The sequence below is a fragment of the Chiloscyllium plagiosum genome, chromosome 1 (assembly GCF_004010195.1).
Source record: "Chiloscyllium plagiosum isolate BGI_BamShark_2017 chromosome 1, ASM401019v2, whole genome shotgun sequence".
In the NCBI taxonomy this organism is placed as follows: Eukaryota; Metazoa; Chordata; class Chondrichthyes; order Orectolobiformes; family Hemiscylliidae; genus Chiloscyllium; species Chiloscyllium plagiosum.
In genome coordinates, this window is record NC_057710.1 from 12,701,576 (window position 1) to 12,714,373 (window position 12,798).

A 12,798-nucleotide genomic window follows, 5' to 3' on the forward strand; every position below is an offset into this window, starting at 1 on the left:
CTGATGAAGGGCTTTTGCCCGAAACGTCGATTTTGCTGCTCCTCGGATGCTGTCTGAACTGCTGTGCTCTTCCAGCACCACTAATCCATAATCTGGTTTCCAGCAAATGCAGTCATTGTTTTTACCTGTTCAATTTTTACTGACAATCCTGGCTAGCACTATTTGGGTTATTCTCGCTCATTCGCGCACTCTGTCTCCTTTACCATCTTTTCCTCCACTCTTTAATCTCTTCACCACCACCAGAACTTTGACACATCTGAAAGCATGTAGATAGCTTATTCTTAAATGAAACGCCTCGAGTGAATATGGTTTGGTCCCTTTTCAAAGAAAATACCTTTTCCAATATATAATTTCAGTTGCATCACACTGGAGACTTTTGCTGTAAATTCTGTGTCTTACGATCTTGTGTTCCATAACCGCTTGGTGAAGGAGCAGCGCTCTGAAAGCTAGTGCTTCCAAAAAAATTTAAATGTGGTGAGTGAAGAAGGCATGGTGGCTAGATTTGCAGACCACACAAAGACAGTTAGGAAAGTATGTTGTGAAGGAGACTTGTTTACATTGAGGTTCAGAAGAGCCAGGGTTGATTTGATTGACATTTATAAGATGACTCATGTTCTTGACAGGGTGGATATACATGTCACCTTCTGAGTGAGCCCAGAAATAGGGGCATCGTGTTAAAATTAGGGCTTGCACTTTTCAGAACATAGAGCAGTACAGCATAGGAACAGGACCATTGGCCCTCCATGTCATGATGCCATTCTAAACTGGCAGTGCATTCCAAGCACCAATCACCCTCTATGTTAAAAAGAAACATTTCCTCGTGCGTCTCCTTTTAAATGTTCTCCCTCTCATCGTAAAGCTATGCCCACTAGTATCTGACATTTCCATCCTGCAAAAAAGACTCCCACTATTTACCCTGTCCATGCCTCTCATCATTTTATATCCTGTTAATCGGTCTCCCCTCAACTTCTGACGTTCTAGTGAAAACAATCCAAGTTTATCCAAGCTCTCCTTACAGATAATACTCTCCAATCCCAGGTCACAACCTAGTTAACCTCTTCTACACCCTCTCCAAAGCCTCCACTCCCTTTAAATATTTAACTGGATTACTAGCCCACTGACATTACTGTTATGTTACTTCGTCCCCCTATGATGAAGCAAAATTCTTGTAATCTCAGTCCTTAATGAGCTATCTTGTAATTGAGACTGTGACCCCTGATTTTGGACACTCTTGTCATTGGGAACAGCCTTCCTGTGTTAACCCTGTCTAGTCAGGGTCATTGAGTTATGCAACATGGAAACGGGCCCTTTGTTCTAACTAGTTTCAACCAGGTTTCCTAAACTGATCCAGTTCCATTTGCCAGCATTTGGCTCGTATCCCTCTAAACCTTTCCTATTCTCATACATGTCCAAATGTCTTAGTCCTGTAGGAATCTTGTAGTTTTCTGAGATTCTCTCTCATTCGGTTTAACTCTAGTAACTATAGTCCTAATCAGTCAAGCCTCTCTTCATGCCGTTCTCTGGAATCAGTCTGGTAAATCTTTTGAGCTTGCTCGATACCAGAACATCATTCCTTAAATAAGGAGGCTAAAACTGTGCACAATATCTAAAGGGAAAATATGTTCAGGGTTAATTGGGGAAGAGTAGGTGGATGAAAACTGATGGGAAGCTCAGTCTAAAGAGTTGACACAGACTCAATGGCATCATTCCTGAATCTATATCAGTATGGTTTCATTCTCCCATTTTGAAGAAGTCAAGCGGAGGTTTTTTTTACATTGGTTTCCTCTTGGATTTAAAAAAAAAATCCTTCCGCGGGTTGTGGGTGAGGCTAGCTTTTGCTCATCCTTGATTGTCATACAGAAGTTTGTGTTGAGCTACCATCTTAACCCATTGCAGTCAATGTGTGGTATACGTATGGTGCTATATGGAAGGATTTGAACCAACACCAATGAAGGAATTAGATTAGATTAAATTAGATTACTCAGTGTGGAAACCAGCCCTTCAACCCAACAAGTCCACACCGCCCCGCCGAAGCGCAACCCACCCATACCCCTACATTTACCCCTTACCTAACACTACGGGCAATTTAGCATGGCCAATTCACCTGACCTGCACATCTTTGGACTGTGGGAGGAAACCGGAGCACCCGAAGGAAACCCACGCAGACACGGGGAGAATGTGCAAACTCTACAGTCAGTCGCCTGAAGTGGGAATTGAACCTGGGTCTCTGGCGCTGTGAGGCAGCAGTGCTAGCCACCGTACTGCCCACAAATGATCTGGTTCCTAGTCAGGGGAGGTGATGACCTAATTGTATTATCAGTTGACTATTAATCTAGAGACCTAGGTAATGTTCTGGGGACCTTGGTCCAGATTTCACCATGGTGTTGTAGGGTTTGAATTCAGTAACAAAAATCTGGAAATAAAAGTCTAATGATGACCATCAAATCGTTGTCAATTGGTGGAAAAACCCATCTTTCAGGAAGTAAACTGCTGTCCATATTCAGTCTGGCCTATATATTACTCCAGACCCATAGCAATGTGGTTGACTCTTAACTGCCCTCTGGGCAATTACAGACAGGCATCAAATATAGTATCAAAAACACAAATTTCTGGAAAAATCTCTGCAGTTATCGCAGCATCTTTGGAGAGAAATAACAGTTAACGTTTTGGGTCCAGTGACCCTTCAGACTGCATACTTCTTACAGAAATCATACTTAAAACATCAGACAGAATGTATGTTCTTCACAACAAATACTGGCCTGGCCAGTGATGTCCATGTCATAGAACACACAACATTACAGCGCAGTTTAGGCTCTTTGGCCCTCGATGTTGCGCCAACCTATGGAACCCATCTGAAGCCTATCTATCCTACACCATTCCATTTTCATCCATACGTCTATCCAATTACGATTTAAATGCCCTTAAAGTTGGTGAGTCTACTACAGTTGAAGGCAGTGTGTTCCACACCCTGACTACTGAGTAAAGAAACTACCTCTGACATCTGTCCTTTTTCTATTGTCCCTCAATTTAAAGCTATAGCCTCTCATGCTAGCCATCACCATCTGAGGAAAAAGGCTCTCACTGTCCACCCTATCCAACCCTCTGATTATCTTGTGTCTCAATTAAGTCACCTCTCAACCTTCTTCCCTCTAATGAAAACAGCCTCAAATCCCTCAGTCTTTCCTCATAAGACCTTCCCTCCATACTAGGCAACATCTTAATAAAGCTCGTCTGCACCCTTTCCAAATCTTCCACATCCAACCTATAATGCTAAAAATCACACAAGTGCACCTTCAATGCATTACCTGAGATGACATGGCACCTATTGTTAAAGTTCACTTGAGAATGTAATTTTTTTTTATAAAGTTCTGGGATTTACGTATGAAAGAAGTGAAACCAACATGGTCATTCCAAAAGATGAGAGACTTAACAAACAATCCAGATCTTTTTCAATATATAATTTCAGTTGCATCACACTGTAAACTTTTGGTATAAATTCTGTGTCCTATGATCTTATACTCCCCAATCACCTGATGAAGGAGCAGTACTCTGAAAGCTAGTGCTTCCAATTGAACCTGCACCTCAATGTAATTCCTATAATGTAGCGACCAGAACTGTATGCAATACTCCAAGTGCTGCTGTGCCAGAGTTTTGTACAGCTGCAGCATGAACTCGTGGCTCCGAAACTCAACTCAATCCCTCTACCAATAAAAGCTAACACATCACATGTCTTAACAAACCTATCAACCTGGGTGGCAACTTTCAGGGATCTATTTACATGAACACCAAGATCTCTCTGCTCATCTACGTTACCAAGAATATTACCATTAGCCCAGTACTTTGCATTCCTGTTTCTCCTTCCGAAGTGAATCACCTCACACTTGTTCGCATTAAACTCAGCCCAGCTCTGCAGCTTATCCATGTCCTTCTGTAACCTGCAACATTATTCAGCACTATCCACAACTCCACCAACCTTAGTGTCATCCGCAAATTAACTAACCCATCCTTCTATGTCCTCAACCAGGTAATTTATAAAAGTGACAAGCAACAGTGGCCCCAAAACAGATCCTTGCGGTACACCACGAGCAACTGAACTCCAGAATGAATATTTCCCATCAACCACCACCCTCTGTCTTCTTTCAGCTAGCAATTTCTGATCCAAACCGCTAAATCACCCTTGTCCCATGCCTCTGTATTTTGTGCAATAGCCTACTGTGGGGAACCTTATCAAACACTTTACTGAAATCCATACACACCACATCAACCGCTTTATCTTCATCCACTTGTTTGGTCACCTTTTGAAGGAACTCTATAAGGTTAGTGAGGTACGACCTACCTTTCAAAAAGCCATGTTGACTATCAATTTATTCCTTTACTAGATGATTATAAATCCTATCTTTTTATAAAAATTTCCAACACTTTAACCACAATCAAAGTAAGGCTGCCTGGTCTATAATTACCAGGGTTGTCTCTACTCCCCTTCTTTAACAAGGGAACAACATTTGCTCTCCTCCAGCCTTCTGTGACTTTAAAAAAAAAAAAATGAGTTGGATGTTCCCATGTACCAGCTGCCCTTGTCCTCCTAAATGGTGGAAGGAACCTTTGGTGAGTTTCTACAGTGCATCATTGCTGTTGCACTGCACGTTTTGTAAGGTGAATTAGTGTCATAGAGCCCTAAAGGGGTGTACAGCATGGAAACCGATCCTTTAGACCAACTTGTCCAGATAGCCTAAATTAATCTAGTCCCATTTGCTAGTATTTGGCCCATCTCCCTCTTAAACCCTTCCTAATAATGTACACATCCAGATGCTTTTTTAAATGCTATAATTGTACCAGGCTCCTCCAATTTCTCTGGCAGCTCATTCCATATACGCACCATCCTTGTGTGGAAAAATTTGCTCCTTAGATTCCTTTTTAAACCTTTATCCGCTCACCTTGCACCTATGCCCTTTAGTTTTGGACTTCCCTACCCTGGGAAAAGACCTCAACTATTCACGTTATTCAGGCCCTTCATGATTTTATAAACTTCTGTAAGGTCACCCCTCAGCCTCTGACTCTCCAGGGAAAGCAGCCCCGGTCTATTCAGCCTGTGCCTATAGCTCAAACCCCTCCAATGCTGGCAACATCCTTGTAAATCTTTTCTGAACCCTTTAAAGCTTCACAACATCTTTCCTATCGCAGGGAGACCAGAATTGAACGCAGTATTCCAAATGTTCTGAAGCTTTTAGGAGTGCAATTGAGCAGGCTGCTTTGTCCCAGATCAGTGTTGAACACCTTTGTTTTTAAATGGAGATTGCATCCACCCAGGAGAGTGGAGAGTATGCTAACACATCGTTGAGGGGCAGGAGTTGTGGAGTCGGGAGGTGAGTGACCTGCCTTTGGACTCATTGCCCTTGCAGTCGCAGCATTTATATAGATTGTGGATTATCTTGTTGTTTGACTGTGTGCTGTGTCCCAGATGTGTGGATGTTTGAAGAGGATTGTGACCTTGTTAATATTAAAGAAGAAAAGAAAACAAACTTTGGCAAGACTTTTGGATGTTGCGAAAGTGCATCTTGAAGTAATTGCTTTAGAAAAGGTGCTGTGCAAATGTTCTATGGATGGCCAAGTATATCACAAGAGAGATGTTTGTTCAGAGGAACTCAGCACACTCTCAATTTTTTTTAAATGGTGTGCTATGTAGGTCAGACCAAAGGAGATACAGCAACATAAAATCAATCAGGTCCCCAAAGAAAGTAGAATTCTTCTGGCCAGATGCCAGAGCTAATTGAAAGCAGGTTCCAGATATCTTGTGCTCATGCCAGCTTTGATATAAGGTGGGTATTTTGCACCGTATCCAAAGTTTAACCCCTTTTATTTTCTTTGAACGGGCACTGAAAATTCTTTTCATGGTATTCTTTTCTTGAGCTCTGTTAATAACTGAATAAAGCTATTTCTGTCACCATTTGGTGTCTTATACTGTCATTTACTGTGCAATGCTAGTCTTGAGCATGGGCCTTGTATGCAGTTTAATGTGAGATAATGCAAGGTCACCTACTTGGATGGCAGAATACAAAAGCAGCATTTTATTTAAGTGAGGAGAGATAGCAGAATACTAAAGTACAGAAGATTCAGGTCGACCTTCTACAAGAAGCTCAAAAAAACAAAATTAGCACACAAGTATTGGGAAGGCAAGTACAATGTTGATCTGTTTTACAAGTGAGAACAAAAATAGGGAGATGATGCTACATTTGTACAGTTCATAGGTGAGAGTGTCACAGGTGTATTGTATACAGTTTTGGCCTCTTGCTGAAGGAGGGATGTATTTGCATTGGAAGCAGTTCAGAGAAGATTCACCGGGCTGAATCCTGTGATAAGGATGGTCTCCTTTGAGTAAAGGTTGAGTAGATCCGGCCAACACTCATGGACATTTTGAAGAATGAGGGGGTGATGTTGTTAGGTTCTGAAGGGCTTGTCAAGGTAGATGCTGAGAGGATGTTCTCTCCAGTTTAGAGAACTGAGAACTGGGGACAGCGGTATTCCATTTAAACGTGAAGAAGTACAATTTCTCCAGGGTCTCATTAGGCGGTTAGACTCCTTTTTGACTCACAAAGGGGTCCAGTACCTGGACCAGTGTAAAAACTGGAAGATAGTTAAGGTCACAATCAGATCATTTTATTGAATGGCAGAGCAGGTTTGATGGGCTGAATAGTCACCTTCTCCAATTTCCTATGATCTTTATGGTCTAATACAGATTATCTGTTCATTTATTGTTTGTGGTGGATTATTATGTATACATTTGTTGCCATATTTCCTAATTTACAACAGTGATCATGTTAGCTGTAAAGATCTTTGCACTTGTGAAGTTGCTTTGTAAATGTGAGCTATATTGCTTGTAGAGCTTGCTCCATTACCCTACATCTCTTACAGAATAGCGTGCTGTGTTGGTGTAGTTGCAACCCTTGCTGTACAGATCACTGGAAATGATAATGGCTAAACAATCCGGATAACATGAGTTCAGACCCCACCACGACAAGTTGGCAACAATTGATTTTTTTTTTGCCAGGGAAGTGAGATGAGGAAAAAAAAAAGACATAAACTGGTATTATTGTAAAATCTTGACTCAGCTGATGACTTTGTTCAAGTGGATAAAAATTTAATGGCACTTGAAAAGAAGAATGGACAATCTTCAGTCTGCTGGCCAAAAATTCATTGCCTAATGAATACCATGAATTAATCCTTAGTTTTCGATGCTGTTTGTAGGGAATTGCTGGCACAGAATGGCTATTTTCTCCCTGGAGAATTCTTAATGCGTTTCCGAGTAATTAATTGCACGGAATGCTCAGTGTGGCAAAGTAGGTTTATTAAATTTGGCTGCTATCCTCCAATATCTCAGAACACCAACTTTAATGGCAACCTGCCCAGCATCTTCTGTTATGGCTGTGGTGCATGCCGTGTTCGTTTTGACATAATTTCTTTTAACCAAAAAACATCAGATTGATTTGATTTTACAACTGACCATGCTTTGGACTCTGTCAGCATTACTGTACCCAATGCACCATTACATGTAGAACAGGGACGGCTTGGTGGTCAGCACTGCTGGTTCACAGGGACCCGGGTTCGATTGCAGCCTTGGGCAACTGTCTGTGTTGAGTTCTCCCTGTGTCTGCATGGGTTTCCTCTGGGTGCTCCGGATTCGTTCCACAGTCCAAAGGTATACAGATTAGGTGGATTGGCCATGGGCATTTGCCTGTAGTGTCCAGGGAGAGAATAGGTGTGTGTGTTTGGTGGGATGCTCTTTGGAGAGTTGGTGTGGACTTGTTGGGCCAAATGGCCTGTTTCCACACTGTAGGAACTGTTTGAACAAGAAAGATCTATTGAAGAGAGATGTGCACTGTTATGGACCAGGCCAGACCCCCTCAAAACATTGAAAGAAAGTAGCCCAGGCCCTAACTTTGCTCCTTGTTTTCAGCAGGTGTAATGTGGATATTCCAGGAGAAATAGCTGGTCAAACCACTTTAATTTTCAATGAAACAGAATTTATTTACAAGATTACCGGACGAAACACAAATGAAAGAGAAACGAATACCAAATACTTTACCCTCTGCGAAAACCCAACAGATTATCCCAACTTAATGCTGCTGTTCCCAATGCTTGCAACACTCCCGATAAAACCCCCTTGGCACAAAAGGTAAAATCATACACCGGGTCTTACAGGAGAGAAGTCCGAGAGAGAGGACCAACCTGGACCTGCTTCTTTGGGTCCAGCAGCTTTTTTTCACATTCTTCTTAAAACGCAAACCAAACCAGAGAAAGCTGAGCTGGGAGAATTGGCCACTCCCCTTTCATTGAACAAGTGTTTATTTTAAAACTTGAAAGCCTTCTGCATGAGGCAGTATCTTTTAGCTATAAACAAATTGCCCTAAACCCCTTGAGTCTGTCTTTCCCCCCGCCACCAAGGACAGCACAACCTTATTAAAGGAGCAGTATCATCACAACACCAACTTTACCATGACACTGCTGCATCTGGCTGATTTTCAACTAACCTCCATCTTCCCTTTGTTAACCCCTCGATTGCTGTTGACTATGAACTGTCCTGTTTGTGTGTGTTTTTACTGTGCAGTGGGAAAGTTTACAAGGGGAAAATAAATCGTGCCTTCCTGAAATTGGGGAGAACAAATATAATTGAGCTATAGGATTTAAATTTCAACTCATCAGGTGAAAGTTTAAGACTATGTTTCCAAGCACTGTTGAATTTCTGCAAGGTTGTGTTCTATAAATGTTGCTTCAATTGTGTTTTTTTTTGGTTTTGGCTGTGTTACCTCCTACCATAGTAGGAGGAGCAGAATCAATGTTGTGAGAAAAAAGAGCAAAATGCAGACTGAACATATATTTGCTTGTGGCACAAAAACAGAAATTGGTAGAAATACTTATCAGCATCTGTGAAGAGATCGGAGAAAGTGAGGACTGCAGATGCTGGAGATCAGAGTCAAAAAATGTTTTGCTGGAAAAGCACAGCCGGTCAGGCAGCATCCAAGGAGCAGGAAAATCGACGTTTTGGGCATAAGCCCTTCATCAGAAATGTGGTGGTGCGCCCGAGAAGGCTAAGCGATCAATAGGAGGCGGTATAGGGCTGTTGGAAAGGTAGCTTGGAAGGTGATAGGAAGATGCAGGTGGGGAGTGATGGTGGTAGGTTGGAGTAGAGAGTGGCCTGCCTCTTTGGGTAGGTGGAACAACTCATCTTCTGCAGTTACACCAGCATCATTCCACACCTTTTTTCCTCTGCTACATTGATGACTGTATCAGCGCCACCTCGTGCTCTCATGAGGAGGTTGAACAGTTCATCAACTTCACTAACAGCCACCAACCTCACCTAAAGTTCACCTGGGCCTCTCCATTTCCGGCGACCAACTCAACGCAGACATCTATTTTAAATCCACAGACTCCTACAGTTAACTGGACTACATCCCTCACCCCCACCCCCCCCACCCTGTAAAAACGCTATCCCTTATTTCCAATTCCTTTGCCTCTGCCACATCTGCTCCCAGGAGGAGCAATTCCACCATTCAACATCCCATTTCCCTCCCACTTCAAGGACCGCAATTTCTCCACCCATGTGGTCAACAATGTCCTCCAGCACATCTCCTCCACTTCCTGCACCTCCGCCCTTGAACTCCACCCCACCAATCGAAACAAGGACAGAACCCCCTGGTCCTCACCTTCCATCCCACCAATCTCTGGATACAATGCATCATCTTCCACCATTTCTGCCACCTACAGTCAGATCCCACCACCAGAGATATATTTCCTTCCCCACCCCTTTCAACATTCCGCAGAGAACATTCCCTCCACAACTCCCTCGTTAGGTCCAAGGCCCACCCCGTCTCCCCAATCCCAACCTACCTTCCACTCCCAACCTACTTTCCTCTCCTGGCACCATCCCTTGCCACCGCATGCGGTGTAAAATCTGTGCCCACATCTTCCCCTCGCCTTCATCCAAGGCTCCAAAGGATCCTTCCACATCTGGCTGGGATTTTCCTGCACATCATCTACTGTGTCCACTGTTTTTGATGTGGTCTCCTCTATGTTGGGGAGACAGGATGCCAACTTGAGGAACATTTCAGAGAACATCTCTAGGGCACACGCACTAAACAACCCTACCAATCCGTGGCCACCCACATCAACTCCCCCTTCCACTCTGGTAAGGAAGTGCAAGTCCTGGGACACCTCCACTGCCAACTCTAAGCCACCCGTTGCCTGGAAGAAAAATGCCACCTCTTCCACCTTGGGACCCTCCAACCACATGGCATCAATGTTGATTCCAACAGTTTCTTCATCTCCCCTCCCTCATGGTGGCTCAGCACCAGGGACCTGGGTTCGACTCCAGCCTCAGGTGACTGTGTGGGGTTTGAACATTCTCCACATGTCTGTGTGGGTTCCTCCTACAATCCAAAGATGTCCGGGTTAGGTGAATTGGCCATGGGAAATTGCCCATAGTGTTCAGTGATGTGTAGGTTAGGTCATTTAATCAAGGGTAAAATGTAGAGTAATATGGTAGGGGAATGGACCTGGGTAAGTTACTTTTCAGAGGGTCAGTATGAACTTGTTGAGCTGAAGTGCCTGTATCAACACTGTCGGGTTTCTATTTTGATTTTATTTCTATTTCCTACCTCATCGTAGCTCCAACCTATTACTGCCCGCTTGACCTGTCTTACCTGTCCATCTTCCTTCCCACTTATCCGCTCTACCTTCCTCTGTGACCTATCATCATCAACTCCACCTTCATCTACCTATTGCCTTCCATGCTACCTCTGCTATTTATCTCTCTGCCCCCACATTCCTGATGAAGGGCTTATGCCCAAAACATTGACTGTACTGCTCTTCGGATGCAGCCTGACCTGCGCTTTTCCCGTGCCGCACCTTTTGACTCTGTGGAGAGAAAGCAGAGTTAACGTTTCAAGTTCAGTGACCCTGATTCAGAACTGTCTTAAACGTGTCCCAGGAAATTTGCTGTCCTTGCCGAGTCAGGCCTACATGTGATTCCAGACACACAGCAACATGGTTGATTCTTAACTGCTGCCTGAAATTGCTGACGAAAGACTTCTGCCCGAAACATCAATGCTCCTGCTCCTTGGATGCTGCCTGACCTGCTGTGCTTTTCCAGCACCATCCCCTCGACTCTGATCTCCAGCATCTGCAGTCCTCGCATTCTCTCTGCTCCCTGAAGTAGTCAGTTTGCTCCATTCAAGGCCTGTTTCGGATAAGCACCAAATGTCAGCTTTGCCAGCAAGATCCACATTCAATGACTGAACAAATCTAGGGGACAAAATCTAGTGTCACAGTCAAATGTTCTTGGGAATAAGCTTGTGCTGGGTGATCAGTGTTCTAATGTAATATCTTTTCCTGACCGAACAGGCTGTTGACTTCCTACGCATAGGGAAGGGAATGATGGAAGACTTACGACGGAGGTTACCATTGTATCTATCAGACTATACTGATGGTGAGTAAACAGGTTTTCACAAACCTCTTGACCATGGCCTTACTCGTGTTGATTGAGACTATGTTGCTCTGTCTTGGGAAACAAGTATAATGGCCACCAAGTGCATTTCCATACAAAAGGATTCAACCAGGTGACTGGTCACTTCATTTCAGTTATTTTTGGCTCATTTTGAAACCAGACAATACTGCCCTGAGATGTGTATGTATTTTGAACTGTTGGTCCCATTGTCCAGAAGGCTTGGAGAGGGAGGTTCTGAATACTTGGGGAGTGGGGCATGGGGAGAGAGAGAGACCCCCCTGGTGGAGGAATTGCAGAGAGCAAGACTGGGCATCAAGAAGCACTGGGAATTCGGGGAAGGTGATTGCGCAGATGTGGAAATCTGAGAAAAGATGGGGAAATCCTGAAGGAGGAACATTGGTGGTTTGGGCTCCAATAAGACTGTGGGGAATGACAGATGGAGTGCCACGTGAGAAATTGTGAGGTCATGCATTTTGGTAGGAGCAATAGAGGGATAGACGATTTTCGAAATGGGGAGAAGATTCAGAAGTCTGAACTGCAAAGAGACTTGAGTTCTAGTCTAGGATTCTCTCAAGGTAACCCTGCAGGTTGAGTCAGTAATTAAAGGCAAATGCCATGATAGCATTTATTTTGAGAGGACTTAAATATAAAAGCAGGGATGTGCTTCTGCTCTGGCTCTGCTCAGACCACATTTGGAGTATTGTGCACAGTTTTGGAAATGGTCCCAGGAATGAAAAGCTTAACATATGAGGAACGTTTGAGGACTGTGGGTTTATACTTGATGGGATTTAGAAGGATGGTGGCGGTGGGGGGGGGGGATCGGATCTAATTGAAACATACAGAATACTGAATGGCCTTAACAGAGTAGATGTTGGGAAGATGTTACCACTGGTAGGAGAGACTAGGAATTGAGGGCATAGCTTTTGAGTAAAGGGAAGACCTTTCAGAACGGAGATAAGGAGAAACTTCTTCAGCCAAAGAGTGGTGAATCTATGGAATTCACTGCCACAGAAGGCTGTGGAGGCCAGGTCATTGAGTACATTTAAGACTGAGTTAGATAGGTTTTTAAATGTCATGGAGATCAAGGGTTATGGGGAAAAAGTGGGACCATGGGGTTGAGAAACGTAGCAGTCATGATTGAAGAGCGGAGCGCCACCATTGGGGGGCACGGTGGCACAGTGGTTAGCACTGCTGCCTCACAGCGCCAGAGACCCGGGTTCAATTCCCGCCTCAGACGACTGACTGTGTGGAGTTTGCACGTTCTCCCCGTGTCTGCGTGGGTTTCCTCCGGGTGCTCCGGT

The 12,798-nt window shown here is 43.9% G+C and overlaps 1 protein-coding gene across 3 annotated transcripts in view; it reads left to right on the forward strand.

The window, feature by feature from the left end:
* The window catches only part of slc4a11 (solute carrier family 4 member 11), a 250,006-nt gene that overhangs the window by 176,912 nt on the left and 60,296 nt on the right, over positions 1-12,798 (forward strand). For all 3 annotated transcript variants that reach the window (XM_043696718.1, XM_043696837.1, XM_043696795.1), the window contains one exon: positions 11,395-11,479. In XM_043696718.1, coding sequence (XP_043552653.1) covers positions 11,395-11,479 — 85 coding nt within the window. The remainder of the gene's footprint in view (positions 1-11,394; positions 11,480-12,798) is intronic.